Source organism: Artemia sp. Qi Xiang Cuo, chromosome 16 (genome assembly GCF_049724085.1).
Source record: "Artemia sp. Qi Xiang Cuo chromosome 16, ASM4972408v1, whole genome shotgun sequence".
Lineage (NCBI taxonomy): Eukaryota > Metazoa > Arthropoda > Branchiopoda > Anostraca > Artemiidae > Artemia > Artemia sp. Qi Xiang Cuo.
In genome coordinates, this window is record NC_142809.1 from 27241679 (window position 1) to 27260405 (window position 18727).

General features: G+C 34.0%; 2 protein-coding genes across 2 annotated transcripts in view; one reads left to right on the plus strand and one right to left on the minus strand.

The window, feature by feature from the left end:
- LOC148942738 (glycine--tRNA ligase-like) overlaps positions 1–12354 on the minus strand; it is a 50839-nt gene extending 38485 nt beyond the window's left edge. The window contains exons 1-4 of the mRNA XM_089102344.1: positions 12343–12354; positions 9698–9905; positions 6777–6918; positions 4575–4740 (exon numbers count right to left, since the gene is read on the minus strand). Coding sequence (XP_088958470.1) covers positions 4575–4740; positions 6777–6918; positions 9698–9905; positions 12343–12354 — 528 coding nt within the window. The remainder of the gene's footprint in view (positions 1–4574; positions 4741–6776; positions 6919–9697; positions 9906–12342) is intronic.
- Positions 12355–13122: 768 nt separating this feature from the next.
- The window catches only part of LOC148942739 (diacylglycerol kinase beta-like), a 40538-nt gene continuing 34933 nt past the window's right edge, over positions 13123–18727 (plus strand). The window contains exon 1 of the mRNA XM_089102345.1: positions 13123–13498. Within this exon, the coding sequence (XP_088958471.1) occupies positions 13123–13498 (376 nt within the window). The remainder of the gene's footprint in view (positions 13499–18727) is intronic.

The window sequence follows — 18727 nt, forward strand, 5'->3', positions numbered from 1 at the left end:
ATTTATCCCCGTTTGAAATCATATTTGTTCGTCATACAAAAGGCATGTGGTCTAAGAAAACAACATCTAATTAAAGGTGTTACGTCGAAAATAGTTTAGGCGTTGTGGATGGTTATTCAGACAACGTCATTAACCTTTTATTTATAAATAACAGACCTCTCACACTCTCAAAAGTAAAATATTCTATTATAATCAGAGCTCTTCTCTAATTGCAAGCAATCAGATTTACTAATGTAAAATATACTTAGAATTAAAGAAATAATACGGATGGCGATACAGGATCGTCAGAGGACTTTCAGAATGCGTTCTCCAGACTCTTTTCTGTTTCTTTTAAAAAATTGTCACAGCTTTGCTTTTATGTAAAAGAATTAGTTTTCGAAATTACTTTTTTTTATGTATTTTATGGAAGGACAAGGCGTCAGACGATAAGTATAAGAGGTGTAGGCGTAGATTATACTCGGTCCAGACAACAAGAAAACCATCGTTAGGTCCAGATACAAAATATTTTACTCCTTCAAACAACACAAGATTATGTGTCCCCCCTTCAGGAAAAAAGTCCAAGAATCTTCAACCTGATCCCTCACCATTAGGCAAAACAAGACGTACTTGCCAAATTACGTTCAAAAATCCTTCCCCTTTTAATTAAAGATATAAAATGCAAACTATCTCTTTAAACTGTGTGCAATATTCACTTGCCTTAGCCATAAAAAGAAACAAAAATTATCCTTTTGGTTATCAGATACCAACTGACTCAGATTGTAAAAACAGGCAGTTCAAGTAATAATATAAAGCGATTGCTTCAGGCTATGACAGCTAGAATTTACTGGCACTTATTAATTATAAAAACCAAGATATTTATGACTATTTATGCACGTTTAGTTACTTGTGTTTGCTTTCCAGTTTTCTTTCTTACTAAATATGGCTTAGTGGAAGATTTTGCAGTTTTTAACAGCGCCCAGAAGAAAATTGCTTTTTGAGGTTTGCTTACAATAATAATAATAATAATTAATAGGGAATTGGTACTTTAAATTGTAGCTTGAAAAATGATTCTAGGGAGTAATATTAGAGTCCAAATTCCTATCCTTGGAAAAAAGATTTACTAAAGACAAAAAGCAAGATTTTGCAGGAACTCTTTATTTTTTCTAAAAATAAATCTAATGTTTCCTCAAAATAAATCTGATTTTTCCCTTGAATGTAAAAAAACATTACAAATATTTGTTTTAATTTTTCGGTTATTTTTAGTAAGTTTTTTAATGTGTCTTTTGAATCTGTGGTTAGATTGTCACCAAAAGAAAATTAGTTAACTTAGACGACAGGCTTTTGTGAAGCATTCAAAATTAAATTCAAAAGCACAAAACTATAAGTTAAAATAACTTGGTACCAAAACTTGATTGACCAAAAATTGACAAACGTTTCTCCATTGGCCACTTCCGATAAGCTTCAGGGTTGTTACAAAGTACAATTAAAGTTTACTCAATTTCATTTGCAATAGTCTGTTTTTTAAAAAAGTAGACAGTAAATCACAACTCTTTTATATTCACAAATAAGAACAATTCAACGTAAGACCAAACAAATAACCTCGAGCATAGGAATCTTTAACCCTTAATGATGGCTACTATTTCATGCTAATCTCAACATGCAAAATTATTTTTGTGTGGAAGCACTGCTGAATAATAACAATACTAACTGCTGAATCAGCAATACTACTGATTCAAGCCCAGACTTGAATATAAATTATTACTTAATTATGCGTCCAGAGACGCTAACGACTAATAGGGGGCACTTGCTTTTCATGTTAGTTGGCAACGTGAACCCAATTTTATCAGCAGTATTTAGCATGTCAATGATCATCATAAAGTGCTGCGGATACGAGGAATTTCTTTGAATTAGTTTGGATAGGTTTTTATGCTGGAATTCCATGGTTTGCTTTCGATTTTCTTATTGGTTTCAATGTTTTGGTTCAGTTTGTTAGATTTTAGTTACCCTGAGTGCATGTTTCAAAACTTAATTACCAAAACTGTCTACAATTATTTATTTCCCTCAGTCCAAATTGGCAGAGGACAATACATTTAGCCCCTTAAATGCTTTTAATGCAAAAAAGGCCTACCATTGTAGTCGATTCTACACTTGTAATAATTCAAATCGCTTATAATTTTGAACTATCTGCTGCCTTGGAACGATACAAATAGCGAATAAATGATTACCATTAATGATATTTGAGTTCTGGAGCAGAGAAAGCCCTTATGAGGATCCTTAATAAAACATTCTACTTTTTTTTAATTGTCTAAGTAATCTTCCAGTTTCTTTTTCTTCATTTCTTTTTAAACAACCAAAGCAATGGCACGGAAAAAAAGTTCTATAGATCAGAATGAATCTAGTAAGGTTTGGCATCATCCAAAATTTTGTTTTATATAAAAAAGTTCCGTCACCCTTTATGCCCCCCCCCCTTTATCTAACCTCCCAACGCCAAGATACTATAATACGCCGTTTTTGCACTACATCGTAGGTGACTAATACATTATCATAAATAATGCGTAATTGTCAATAATTCCTAATATTTAAAAACAAATCATGTCATTATAAATAATGCGTTTGACGGGTCATTTTTGCGCTTGATGGATTAATTCATATTGATGGGTCTTATAGATAATCCCCTTCACCAGTAATGTGCATGCACACGGGGCGTATCACAGGGCAACAGGGGGCTCTTGTATAGGAAAAAATATGTTCATACCCACAGAAAAACTGGTGTTTTGCTAATTATATTAGTTTATTATTCATTTTGACAAACAAAAACAAAAAAAGCCTGAAAATTAATGCCTTAAATGTGCATTTGTACAATTGCTGTGATTTGTTTGTATTAAAGACGTTTGAACAAAAATAGCACAACTGGAAGAAAGTCTCCCCCAGTGCATATCCTGGGTTAACCCCCCCCCCCCCGCTCGACCAAATTTTGGATATACCGAGATATATGCTCTTGTAGAAAAGCACTGCAAAGGTAAAGGAAAATTATATGTGGCCCTAATTGATTTGAAATCAGCATTTGATAGTGTAGATCGTGTTTTATTGTTGAATGTATTAGTAAATCTAGGCCTACCAGCCCCTTTTTTTTACAAATTCTATCATCTATGTATTCATTGAATAAAAGTTTTGTAAAAGTTGTTAGGAAGGGAATATCTCTGCCTTTTTTCTCGAAAAAGGGCGTGCGCCAAGGAAGTACACTCTCGCCAAAATTATTTGCTATGTTTATTAATGATATTGTTCCTTATGTCTAACAAAGATGGGCACCTACTCTCCGACTGGGAAATCTGAATATGTAAATACTACTATTTGCAGACGACATTATATTACTGATAAAGACAAATAATAATTTACAAACCCTATTGAGTCTCCTTATAAAATATTTACAAGAGAAGAAACTAGAGGTGACTGTCACGAAATCCCAAGTCATGATTTTTAGCAAAAAAACCTTGGAATCAGCACCACAATTTTTATTGAATGGAAAAATGCTGGAAGTGGTGGAAAAGGCCAAATACTTAGGTTTCATCCTTTGTCAAAATGGAAAATGGACGAGTCATATTACAACAATGGCACAGAAAGGAAGAAATGCATTATTTGGTATATACAGAAGCACACTAATAGCAGAAATAAGTGAACTAAGCCTCCACAAACATATATTTAATACTAAAATTATGCCTATCTTACATTACGGATCAGAAATATGGGGGTATCAGCCGGCAAAGCAACTAGAAACCCTTGAACTTCAATATTATAAACGAGTTTTCGGCCTACACAATACAACACATACGTTAGTTTTAAAAGGTGATCTTGGTATATTTAACCTGAAATTGAAAAGATATACCCAAATCATCAAATTTTGTTTAAGACTTCTAGAACGTCCCCAGACTAGACTTGCCCGAGCAGCATATGAAAATCTTCTCCTTCAGTGTAAAAAAACATCATGGACAGCACAAATCAAGAGGATATTAGATGAGAATGGATTTTCAAGTTCGTGGGAGAAGGGAAAAGGGCCAGAGGATCATGAAAAGTTCTTCAAGGAATTTAGTTCAAGACTTGAAGACCAAGAAGTGCAACTATGGCAAGCAGCTGTGGACAAATCTCCGAGTCTTACTTTGTATAGAGAAGTAAAAGAGAATTTTGGTCAGGAGTTTTATTTCAAGCTGGGATTGCCCATTAAGAATTTGAGGATTTGGATTCAGATTCGAGCAAATTGTCTTCCAATTTATGCTAAGCTTGCAAGGAAAATGAGGAAAGGTCCGGAGGCCGGGTGTAGTTGCTTGAGATGTGGGGAAAATGATTATGGGTTGGGATTAATTATCCAGGAGGGGGAAGATAGGCTGCTTTGTGAGTTAATGAGGTCTAGGACTCCCCGTTATATTGTGGCAGTAGGAAATTTTGTATTGATGGGAAGGATGTCAAATGAAGTGTAATTTTTCTTTAGTATGTATTTTTGTATATGGCTTTAGTTGGCTTTTAAATACAGATTATTATTATATAATTATTTCTGTAGATAATCCTCAATTCTCTTTAAAAGTGTAAAATACAAAACATACTCTGGTAAGAATATTTTCACATTCTGCTTTAACTTGAGCCGTCACACTTTTGTCCAATTTGACTTTTTCTAACTCTTCTTTGATCAGGTGATCCAGTCTAAAACACTCACCGGTTTTAACGTCTTTGACCATCAAGTCAGTAAATCTGTCAACATGTCCAGACGCCCTAAAAAGCAGTACATACTAGCAAACTTCTCCTTATTTATATCTAAAACATATGTTCGTCGGATACACAACGCTATATTTCTAAATACTAATTTATAATCGTGTAAAGGTTTGAAAGTTCAATTTATTACAAATGTGATAATCAGCCTGACCTGTGAAAGTTTACAAGCTTGGGGGCAAACTTAGAGCAGCAAATTAAAAATGACAAGAAAAGAACGGTAAGTTATGTCTTAAAAGCATTGTATGAAGCACCAAAGATATTTCTAGTTTTTTACGTAACTCGAACTTAAGTTCCTCAATAAGGCCAGAATGGACTTGCTCGGGTTCAGTACAGCTTTTTGCATCGACTGTAATTAATTTACGTCACTGATAGCCAATGAGACCCATTTCATTGGTTTTCAGTGGCACAAATGAACTGCAGTCGATTGCAATAAGATATACTGAATACAGGATCGATTTAACTAGGTCGAGGCCAAAGGTCTCGACCGAGTCCGTTGATTTTGAATTAAAATCAAGTATTTTGCAGTAGGCATCAAGACATGGCTAATTGTATAACAAAGCCATGCTAGATTGAAACCTAGATAAAGCTAAAAAATACCGTTTCTATTGTTAAGACTGTCATTTTAAGGTTGTACACGTTAATGCGAGTGTCACTGGCTGTTTGAAATATTCGGCGCAGAGTAATCACGCCATCTCCGACCACTCGAATTCAATTTATAAATAACGTTTACTTTATTTTTCCTTTTTGTAAAATCAAACTTTCGTAACTATGCCTCACTGCCAAAAATTACAAAATTACTAATCAATCTACTCAGACAAGGCTTTAACTATTCCTGAACATTTTCATAAGAAAATTAGGATCTTTGAAATTTTCAGAGAACTTTGACGTAAAATACAAATTGTTAATTTCCGTGACTATCAATTTTCGGGGAGATTCCAGAGAGCCAAATTTTCTTTTAAAAAAATTTGGTTACAGTTGAAGCACTAATGCTTCAACTCCCACTAGCCTAGTTTACTATGCTGTTTATTTTCTAAAAGAAAATCTAATTAAAAAAACCCCCATTATATTGAATAGGATTAAATTAAAGCACACCTCCTTCTCTATATAACTGGTCTTTTATGTTGAAGTTTTATTGTACATTAAGAAATGAGTAACTAGAAATGAGTAACTAAGAACTATCCCGATAAATGAATCTGAACTCAAATGCCAGATGCAGCCAGAATTTTCAAGCAAATGAGACGGGGGGCTACAAGATCTGTATAGTTTTCCCCAAGTCTGAGATAAAATAGTGAAAGTACTATTTTTAGAAATTAAACTTCTTTTAACTAGGTTCAAGGACTAGAATTAATGAGTAAAAGGTATTTAAAGGATTAGAGAGCCACTGAAGATTTTATGTAATAGGGTTATAGGTTGGAACCAACTTTCTTAAAATGAACTATACCTACAATCTAGTGGTGCTATTCAATTCTAAATTTGTATAAGTAAACGAGGCACAATAGGTTAGGTGCGAGAAGTAAAGTGAAAACACAAGCAAGTAACTATATCTTATTAAACCCTCATATTTGTGTAGGTGGGGCTATTCTGAAGCTTCACAATTCGGATTGGAAATTTCACGTCCATTGAATAATTCTACACTTCATTGAATACAAATAACAGGTAATTACAGTAATTTGATTTATATTTAGATTATGTTACAATTATATTTAAATCTGAATTCCAAAAAATGAGCTAAATGGGTCATTAATTATAATGTTTTTATTGAGAGATAAAGAGCAATTGGGTAGCATATAGAAAAATCTGTGTGCTTCAACTATATCCACATTTGTATTACTTGTTTGATATGTTCGTGATTATATCCAAGTTGGTAAAGGTTATTATTTTGACAACCAAATTTAATTTATAGGGTTTTGGATTTGAAAGCAGGATAAACTGCACAAATTTGGCAATATTGTTATAGGAGACTCGATCTATTAAGCTCTTTGGAATAATCTCGAAGAAGAAAACTGTGATAAATTAGCTCTGGTAGGAAACTCTACCTCAAAACTGATTCAGGCGTTACAACAGCACATTTTATTTTATGCATTTTTTCCTTAAGGATGAAGAATTTACTCCATGCGTCTAATAAGTTATCCTCCATAACACAACCCATTGGTCCGAAGTCAAACTGACCTGCTATGCCTAAAATGAAAAATAGCTTAAGTTAGTAACAGTAATCAGCAAAGCTATAATATCTTCAACACAGGAGGGATTGATGAGTTAAAAGATTTCAGCGACTGCATTACATAAACTGTATATTCAGTTATTTTTATCTTAGCAAGAACATACATAGAAGTGGACAGTAAAAGGGCCTTGGAATCATGCTGTTTAATCCCCCCCCCCTGATACTAATTTTTACAAAAAAAAAATATTCCTGTGGTTTCTTATTTTGGTGTTATTCATCTATTTCTGGTGCTCTTTTAAAGCTGTACCATCCTTAAAAATAAATTCCTATGCACATATTTGCATCTCAGCAATTTAGAATTAATATATTTTTTATTTTCTTATTCTAAAAAAAAAATAGTTTTTAAATACCGCCTCCACTCCTTTCAGTGATGACAACTTAAAACTCACTAAAAAATATTTCCTGTAATGGAATTTGTCTCCCACCACAGGAAACGTTTCTTACGGTGGACTCTCTTATCTACTGTTTAGTTTTTCCCAATGGCGGTCGGTCACGTCTTTTACACAAAAAGGAGAAACCAATTTAATCTTAAAAAGGAGAATAATAAAAATAACAACCACGAAAAAAAAAATCAAAAACACAAAAAAGGTTATAATTACAACACATTCTAAATTCACCATTAAGATTTTCTCTAAAGACCCTAGTTCTGCTGCTATTTAAAAAACAACCAACAAATTTTTTTCAACTTCATAAAAAAAGACAAAACAAGCAAGGCTGTTTTACTCATTTACACTCTCTCATACACGATTCACACCTTCCTACACTCACATTAATCAAATATTATATGCTAAACTCGATCCACTGAACATCCACTTGCCCCCTCCATTTTTCACCATCACTTATACGCACTATCATTCTTCTACACCCAAAACCAAACCTTCTCAACTCAATGCTTTCTCTCCTTTTATTCTTCTTTTCCAAACAGGCAATTTCATCACTATTAACACAAGAACTAGCTCTCTCGTCTCACCTCCTAGAATTACTACATTCCATTTAATTAACCTTATCTTATCTTCCTCAGAATCCAAAACCACTTCATGGTCGCTAAAAACATTAAAACATCTGTTTCCAAATTCCAGAATTACATTTACACTCGCAAAATTCATGCATCAGGCCACTCACCCCTATCCCGTCACACAGCACTTTGGGTTTTCTTCTTTTGTGAAATAGCACACTATGTCTTGATACAGCACTATCTCATGAATAGACCAACGTAAATTCTTTGATAAAATGACTACGTGTCAAACGACAAACAAAAATTCACAAACGGCTGCTTTCTTTTGGCATGAAAATTCACTTCCTCTTTCTTATCCTATAAATATCTACCCATTATATTTTTCCTTTCAGTATGCTTTACATCGGAAACTCAACACCTTTATATTCTTTTCGTCTCTCGAATACACTATATCACCTCCTGAATCTTCATTAGCACCTTACAGATCATTTTCTGTTTTGTATCACTTAATGTACATTTTTTAAAGTTGCTAATCCTGGGAAACCGTAGGTCACCTTTTCAATTTTTCTTGATAATTTAAAACTCAATATATGTCATTATTAATAACATAATTTAGTACCTTCATGCTGCGATTACTTGATTGCTGATCATTTGTTAGAAATATGTTACAATTGGTGAAGTCAAACTACTGAAAACAGCAAAATTACCTGAAGAGTAGCAGCGTAGTAATTTTACTCCGCTGGAGCAGAGGTTTACAACACACTGAGTGAAGTTATCCTCAGTCTTTGCAAATTAGTGGAAAGATTGAACAGAGCCATTCCCGTAAGACGAGTAGTTCCCTTCATTTAGTTCATTAACCGTTCTCGTCACCAGTTCATTAACATTCTTTACTTGTCAATAAGATGGTATATAGTGAATTTTTCTTTATTTTAAATTTTAGCTTTATGGTATAAACTTTGCTGGTCTTTAATAGCCTGGAAAACTGTTAAAACAATTTTTTAGCGAAGACGGTTTAATGCCTTGAGCTCCAGGTTATAATAGAGCAACAAATTTAGATAAAAGACACATTTGATTTAGATATAGTTAGTCTATATTGGTGGGGCGTCAATTAGCTTAGTTAGCTAGACATCCTAAATTTTGAACATGCATTGAAAAAGTCAACAATTGAATTGCTTACCTAGTGTGTGTGGTTTTTAGGCTCAAGACCTTTGAATTCCCAAATTCCTATTATTGTTACAATGGTTATATACCTCTGCTCTAGCACAAAGACCTACTGATTATAATTTGTATTAATTAGCAAGACAAATCCACATTATTCAGCTGACACTACAAGTTTTGTATATATTTATTTTATTTAAATCCAGCCTCCTCCCAAATAACAAGAACTTATTAAAGACTTTTTAGTATCACTCTTTTATAAATCTTTGAAATATGACTGAAGCCTTCTATACACACTAGTGTGCAACACATACATGGAAGAAAAATTGGAGCAATCCAATTTCTTTTCCACATATTTAAGTAAGTTTGAGCCTTCATTGCTTTCTTCAAAAAAATCTAATTATGAAAAATGTGTGCTACTTTATTCATTAGATTAGTTTTTTCAATGTTTTCTTTGTGGTTTCTATCATTCGAAAACAAATGTCTGTAACAATGCAGAAGCCTTATAAATATTTAATTCCAACATTTACAACAAGTTTGACACAACTCACTACAAAATGAACATGGTCTATAGCTATGATTTCTTTTTTCAATGTTTTCAACTAGAAGCTGAGTAATCTTACCTCCATATATTTCAAAAGATTGGACATAGAAGAACCTCCTCTTCAAAAGATCTTCCAATCGATTTCGATCAAGCAGCTCAAATCCTATTGGTGCTAACTCTAATTCTTTACCTTCAAGAATTTTCTTTCTTGTTTTCAATTCAGAAACTGCCTTCTTCACATCAGAGTCTTGAGCACCAGATTCCTTCAGTTTTCTGACAATATCTCCCTAAAAACAGCGCTGAATTGTAACAATGAAAAAAAATTCTGAATCTGAAAAAAATTCCTAAATTTTCATGTTTCTTGTGCTAAAACTTGGCTTTTTATTAAGCTATACTGAAAAATAACTGCGCTCACTAAGGTGCATTTGACTGATTTTGTCAAAAGGAACTACAGAAAGACGGTGAGTATATTTTACTGAATGGGAAGACTGAACTCTCCTAAACAAACATGTTGGCAAAATAAATACTTTTTTGTATATTTTCAGAGTCCAGGGTGTAAGAGAAGTTTTCAATACGTATTTTAAAACGAGTGCACTGGTTGAACTAGGAATAAATGAAGATGAAGAGGGGATATTAAGTACCAAGAAAATTGACAAAGTGGATAGTTTCTCTTACACAGTTGGTATTACCATCAAGGCAACTGGACACAGGGGAGATATAAAAAGAAGAACAGCTAAGATACAAGGAGTTCTTTGGCAGTTGAAAACAGTTTAAAAGGTTAGAAAGACGAGTCTTAAAGGTGGCGTAGTGTATAGTCTTTAGACATTGGTGTTTTAAAAGTTTCGGAAGGGGTATAGGAGTTAGACATTGGTGTTTTAAAAGTTTCGGAAGAGGTATAGGAAACCTAATGATAATTTCGGGTACTTGTTTGAGCAGTTGCACATCAAGCGTACCCTCACACAATGTTTACATTATCCTAAATTGTTCAGGGTGCTCTTGAAAGTAAATTAGGCTCTCAAAAACCTCCTTTAAAATCAAATTCTGTATATACATAATTGTTAACATTAGGCACATTTGCGTAGTTTTATTGAAATTTGAATACGAGATACCAAGTTATTCTAAAAAATTTAGCATTTATGAGGATGGGAGAGGCCCCACCACCACCCACTGTGTACATCCCACGTTAATACGAATCATTCATTTTGGGGAAGATTTTGGAGAATATATATATATATATATATATATATATATATATATATATATATATATATATATATATATATATATATATATATATATATATATATATATATATATATATATATATATATATATATATATATATATATATATATATATATATATATATATATATATATATATATCTGTACCTTTCCTTTGGTAAAATTTCAAGAAACTCCAAAAAATTAGGGATAGAGGTGGCCCTGACCAACTTCCCTTCCCAGCACAAACTTCTCACATACTTGTAAAATGTCTTTTCTAGGAGAAGTGGAACTTTAAGGGATGGATTAATAAGGTCTAGCGAGGTATTTTCAAGCAACTTTTTAACTACTTTTCTAGTTTCAAGGCAATAAAGATTAGCTTCTATGCAAATAGGTCCAGACCGTGTCCAATTTTAACCCAGAATTAAGCTAAAACCCAAGGAATTGCTAAATTATGTAGAACTATTCACTCGTCAGTCAGGATTCCTTTGCATATATGGTTTAAACAAGAAAATATGGATATCAAAAGCAAGCATACAAGTAGTCAAACGCATGCGACATTTTGGGCTATATCCAATAATGTTACTTCTATTTATAGTGTTTCAGGCTGTATCAAATACCAAAACCAAAAAATCCTTAAGATTCAGTCAAAAGGAACAATTTTTCTTTAAATTCAATAAAAAAAAGAAAAGATGTTTGTGCTGCATGCAGTTCCTTACAAACCTTCCTGTTTCTTTTGTTTTTGTTAGCCTTTAAGTTAACAAAATTATTAAAAAAAAAAAACTTTTGCATGAATTACTTATATTCATTACCAACAGAAAAAGGTTCATCAATAGTTCAGAGGACCTTTTGTTATCTTGGAACGTTTTTTAGCTAGATAAATTATTGTTTCACGAATGGACTTAAATCTGAAATTAAGGCTGAATTCAATATAAATGCTCAGATCTGCACCTTTTTCCTACTTCTAAGACTTTAAACATTCTGACAACAGATCTAGCCTTTCTACATTTTGACAAAAAGAAAATAGTTAAATATTGACTTTTGCAAGTTTTTCTCTATGTTGGCAAAGAAATTTAGTTTTGATTTCCAATGATGTTGTGAGAATTTACTAGACATGGAAATTAAATCTAGGCTGTTAATGGAAAGGATTTCCAACAATGGTTTCCAGTCCCAAATTCATATTATTACCCACGTGTCTCTAAAATAAAATAGGAATTTCCCAGACTTTTTTTTTCCTTTTTTACACGAAATATAGCTTCATGAATGAATAATATTTCTAAAAAAATTGCAGATTCATAGCTGAGGTACAATTTAATTGAGGTAAGGGAATTAGGATAAAGAGCTGCGATCAATTCCTTAAATAGTTTCATTTTTCAGTTAACATTTTCAATAGTTTCAACTAGACAGTCCTGTAAGCAAGCTTTGCTTTCCATAGGAAATTTGAAAATGGCACGTTTTTCTACAAAGACTTGGCTTTTCATGATTATTCCTCTTAGAGTACCTGTCTTGGCATTGTCTCCAATTGGCCAATGGCTTGATGGCAACTTGATTTTACTTCAAAATTAACGAAAACCAACTTACTATTCTTGTTTAAATCAAGGATCCAGTGTAACCAAATCCTTTAAACCTAGTGCTATATTCTATATAGTGCTATATTAAACCTAGTTCAGTTTCGAGCTATATTATCTGGATTTTTTGTTTCACTATTATGTCAAGGCCCATGAAATTCACATGCGCAGAATGCAGACTTCGTGCCGCTAGTGGAACAGTGCAGTGCAGTCGGTGTCAACAGTGGTTTCATCAAAAGTGTGCAGGCATTTCAATTGAGGAGAGAGAACAATGTGGTTATGTTTAAACTGCCATTCCCCCCGTTCTTTGTATGATGACCCTGAACCACCTTTAACACCACTTTCTCTACCCCTGGCTCTAAACCACGCTCTACACCCAAGTTTGTCACAAAACCTACAACCTCAAAATCAGTTTAAAAAAATCAAGCTTCTCAAGTCCCCCCTTTTGTTGACTGTGTTAAACATATCAAACAGCTGGCTGATCTCTGAGCTAAATACAATTTACAGTTAGAGAAGAATTCAGACCAAGAAGCAGCCATAGAAGACATGGGCACCCATATGGGGGGGGGGTAGGGGGGGGGCTCTCGCCCCCCTGGCTGAATGATGCTGCCTTATTTTTTATAATTTTTGTTCGGAGATTTCTATTATATAGCATTAAAAGTAGCAATTAGACGACGTTTGCCCCCCCCCGGGAATTCAGCTTATGGGCACCCATGATAGAAGACTTGAAAAAACAAGTTGACATTTTTCTCAATGACCCAAAAATTGGTAACGATATACTCCATGAACGCGATCTGGAAATTAAAAAATTAAATGAAAATATCAGCTCCCATAATTCCCACCGCCTTCTTATGGAAGATGAACTCTACAATCTAGAAAACAATCAAGTAACCCTTAAATCAAAAATCACCAAATTACAAGAGGACTTAAAAAACAACGAAGCAATTATTACTACACTAGGGGATCAATTATCAGAGTTCAGCAAATCCAGCATTAATTGCAAAGTATCCCATGAGAGCATACAAATACCTACGAGTAGTATGACTACTGATAACGCCTTTGAGTTCGTGAATAGTCCAGTGACTTCCGGTTTTTTTACATAAATCATCAGGTGATAATGAACTAAACAAAGGGATTAACAAGGTTATGGAAAAGTCATTACCAGGCGATGGCATTGTTATCATTTTTGAAAAAATTACGAAATTGATGGATAAAAGGGAAATAAATGTTAAAATAAGCAGAAAGGAAAATGTGATCTGCAAGCATTTTGATAGTGGTTTCTGCAAGTTTCGCAAACACTGCGAGTTTCTACATATTTGTCGTCATTTTATTTCGGGAGTTTTTGTGTCTGATAAGTGTATTTTTGACCACGTTGATCTGTATTCTGTTTTATCTTGTATTGATAAGTCGTGTACTTTTGCTCATGCATCCTCAGGGTTGGAGCGCAGGTTTAAAACCCAACGTTTTTTTTTAGGGCGACGCCGAAAGTATTCGCGACCTCCCCCCCCCTTCTCTAGTTCATGTTCTATTCTACTTTCAGTCTTATCCCCTTGCATACTCAATACAGAGCAGTATACCTCAGGAATCCATCCCTTGAAACAATCCACCGCCCCAGGTACTTACGCGGGCCACGTCAGTCCAAACCCCACCATCACTTCGTTCAATTCGGACCCTCCCCCCCCCCTCTCACTCATATTCCTCCCAAAAATCCACTTCCTTTCGACTCCGTTCTTCTACGTGCGTCCAAGAAGTTACCGACCGGTTCTGGACTTTACCCGATATTTGCCGAAACAAACCCGACCCCTCCCCTCTCAGATACACCCACCGTACTTCTCTTCCTCACCATCATCTTGCCCCCCCCCCTATAAAGAACACTCCCAATGTGACTTATTCCCAGATCACCAGGAAACCTTTATCCCTTCCCTTGCACTTTATCCCCCCTGGCTACCCTACCAGTATGACTCTGGTTTAAGAGTAAGCAGGCAGAACGATCCATAGGTAACACCTCCATGCAGAGTTTCTAAAAATTCAAATAGTAAGACGAATTCCACCGTAGTTCCACCCCAACTTAATAATATCCCCATAATTTGTCCGCTGTCCTCCTTTTCTCTCAAGCCCGGTCCAGTCCCGCCTTTTAATAATGCCTCAAAACCACCCCCTTACCCACAGCATCCTTCTCATAAACTTCAACCCCAAAAAACTCCATCCCGAATTGAAAAAAAAAATCCCAGTACCCAAATCGGTTTAACTTTCCTACTTACCAATGCTGAGAGCCTGAATTTTGATAAAATTACCGAACTCGTGAGCATCTCCGAAATTCATAAAATTAATATTATTGCTGTGACAGAGGTTCAGTCTCAGAACCCAGATTTCCTAAAAATCAGCAATTATACTCACTTTATACAGCTTCTCCCTCCAAATCATCCTCTCGGGAAAAAAGGGGGTGGTATATTATTTTTGTCCGAGATAACCTCCAACCTAAACTCATCCCCTCCCCCAACTTATCAGATTATGATGCAATTCTATGGCTGAGCCTTAGACCAAAAGTACTTCCCCGCCCTTTCAATTTAATTGTAACCGCCGTCTTTTATCATTCCTCTAACCAAAGTATTGACCAGAAACGCAAATTTATACAACAATTTCTTATAAATGCTGGCTTTGTGTTATCAAAGTATCCGAACGCTGGTATTTGCTTACTTGGCGATGCGAATGACCTGAGGATAGACTGTATCTGGTCCTCTCTTAATATTAAACAACTGTTTGAAATATCTACAACAAAAGGTAACACCTCTCTGGATGTTATTTGTTCAAACATGAGTAAGCATTACAACTCCCCACAAGCACTTTCTCCACTATAAGATAGTTACCACTATGGTCTTCTTTTTTCTCCATCTTCAGCCATTGAACATTCCTTTGCTCCCCCTATTGGGGTTTACTATCCCCTCATTGACACAGACCTGTTTTCTTTTGGATCATGGCTGACCAGTGAAAGTTGGTCAGACCTTTATAATACTAATAACCTTGATGGTAAAATTTTGATTTTTCACAAAAAACTAATTGATTCCTACTCATTATGTTTCCCAGAAAAAAAAAATCAGAAAATACCCCAGTGATAAACCTTACATAAATAATCACATAAAAATGTTAATCCGCACGAAAATAAGCTTATTTAAAAGGGGTAATTTAGCTGAAGCAAATAAGTTAAGAAAGGAATTAAAAAGTCAAATTAGAAAAGCTACCCGAGCCTACTATGAAAATAAAATTAAAAACTTGCGCCATGATAAACCAAAGAACTGGTACTCTGAAATTAAAAAACTTACCGGCAAGAGTCAAGAACAACTAAATTTTAATATGAATGAACCTCCAAAGACCCAACTAATGACCTCAATAAGTTTCTGGCTTCTATTGTCCAGGAGTCTCCCACCACTATCTTACGCATTTCCAGATATTCCTGATCCTTTTTCACTCCCACATATTTCTCCACTTGATGTTGTAAAAAAAAAAAAAAAAATGAAAAACTAAAATCCACCCTGTTTAATGAAATTACCAAATCTGGACAGTTCCCTCAATATTGGAAACAAGGCTTTATTACCCCAATCAAAAAGAAAAATGGGAAGCCTGGCTTTGATGGCATTCGTCCTATTACCCTCAACTGAATTTTTCAGAATTGTATGAAAATTTTCTCGCAGACTGGCTTAAGATGAAAGTCCTCTCCCTCATTGATCTTAGACAGTTTGGTAATCTCAAATCCACGTCAACCTCTCATTACCTGATCCATCAGTAGAATGTAAGGTACTATTTCTATGGAAGCTATACCAAATACCATGATATTCTATGGAAGCTATAGCAATTTGAAATATCATATGGAATTCTATGGAAGCTCTACACCTTTTCAAAGAGAGTCAGTACTCCCTTATCATATGGAATTTGGGTGAAGCTATATACTTTGCTTACGCCCCCGTACCAAACAGGTTTTTCTGGTAGGTAAACAATTTGCGTAATTTCAAAGTTCAATGTCTTTTTTTAGTGGTAAACCAAAAACCGAATGAAGTCCATAGCACTTTGCAGAAACCCGTGAATGTAGGACTGAAAGTCCAATTAGTAATCAAGCTAGTGTGACCGCCATTTTTTGATCTGGTTAAGTGGGTATAATCTGGTTTGGTTTGCTATTGCGAGAGGACTCAAGCGATTTCTTTCTTTGTCAAGAGATTTACGTAATTAATTAAACCTGTATTATAAAACCAGCGTGTCTTGTTTCGAGTTTTAACGGGCAAGTTTTTTGATAACTTGATAGGTGATTAGGATTTGAATAAAAGGAATTTTTCTGACGTAGATTTCTAGTTCATGATACATGTCTTTTTAGCATTTGCAAAAAAGGAATAATTAGTGATTGGAAAATTTTTTAATGCTTTTACAATAGGGGAGGTTTGATTAAGCTTTTGCGAAAAAAAAAGGGTAATGGACTTTGCGAATTGGCGGAGATTTCGTGACAAAAATGGAGTAATTAGTGATTGGAAAATTTTGAGGGAGATGGGCATGCATGGAGGATTGAGTTGCTTGAGAGTTCAGTTAAAGGGGATACAGTTGCATGGGGGGTTTCGATTATACACGGTTTCAGTTACAAGGGGGGTTCAGTTGCACGGGGGGTATCCCTTTTTTCGTAAATCGGGCTCCCTGTTTTCAAAATCCCTTTTTCTTCTGAGGCTTGGAGCATTTGGTGGCTAGATATTAAACTTAATGAAATTTAGCACGGAGGTTCAGTTGTACAGGGTTTCAGTTATACAGGTGTTCAGTTAAATGGGTTTTCTTTTTGTTAAATAAGTAGTTTTTGTATCTTTTAAAAGATCTTTACGGGGATTGAGAGACTCAGTTGCCTAAGTCCGTATGATTTTTCTTTACTTGTTGTTCATTAAAATAGAAATTTTTGTTTTAAATAATTAGTTTTTTTATCTTTTAATAGAGCTGTAGGGGGATTGAGAGACTCAGTTGCCTAATTCCGTGTGATTTTTATTTACTTGTTGGTTATTAAAAACGAAATTTTTCTGTTAAATAAGTAGTTTTTGTATCTTTTAAAAGATCTTGACGTGGATTGAGAGACTCATTTGCCTAATTCCGTGTGATTTTTGTTTACTTGTTGGTCATTAAAAAAGAAATTTTTGTGTTAAATAAGTAGTTTTTGTCTCTTTTAAAAGAGCTTTACAGGGATTGAGTGACTCAGTTGCCTAATTCCATGGGTTTTTTCTTTACTTGATGGTCATTAAAAACGAAATTTTTGTGTTAAATAAGTAGTTTTTGTATCTTTTAAAAGAGCTTTACAGGGTTTGAGAGACTCAGTTGCCTAATTCCATGGGTTTTTTCTTTACTTGATGGTCATTAAAAACGAAATTTTTTGTGTTAAATAAGTAGTTTTTCTATCTTTTAAAAGAGCTTTACTGGGATGGAGAGCCTCAGTCGCCTAATTCCGTGTGATTTTTTCTTTACTTTTTTGTAATTAAAAAATAAATTTTTGTGTTAAATAAGTTGTTTTTGTATCTTTTAAAAGAGCTTTACGGGGATGGAGAGACTCAACTACCTAAGTCCGTTTGTTTTGTGTTTACTTTGTGTTAATTAAAATATAAATATTTTTTTTAATTAATTAGTTTTTGTATCTTTTAAAAGAGATTTAAGGGGATTGAGAGCCTCTGTTGACTAATTCCGTGTGATTTTTTCTTTAATTGTTAGTCATTAAAAACGAAATTTTTGAGTTAATTCTATGGCAGTGGTAACTATTTAGTTTAAATAATTCTAGGAGGAATTGAGTTTTATGGATGGTATAGAAAAATGGTACTTGTTAAATATTTGGGTAAACATACGACTAAGAAATCTATGATTTGGGATTTGGGGGTTTCTATTTTTTTACTTTTCTGTCATGAATTTTTTATTCTTTCATATGTATGCATGATTATACTATTCATATAACATAGTATTGACAATATCACATGGTTTGTCACTGAAGTGTGCAGTTACTAGTAGTAGTAATCTCGTGTTTTTTGAAAGAAATTCATACTATAACTTAAATGCATTCAGATATTTTATTGATAAAACATAGCCGTGACTAAATCCAATTGTTTTGTAGTGCAATGATTTGTTAATATTATTTGTTTTTTCGAGTTTTTTTTGAAAGCCATTAATAATATACCTTAATTTAATTCATATATTTTATTGATAAAAAATAGACGTGACTTAATCCTATGGTTTTGTTGTGCAGTGAGTTTTTAATAGTAGTATTAGTTTAGTTTTTTTTTTTTGCAAGCAATACATAAACTAACTTACATTAAT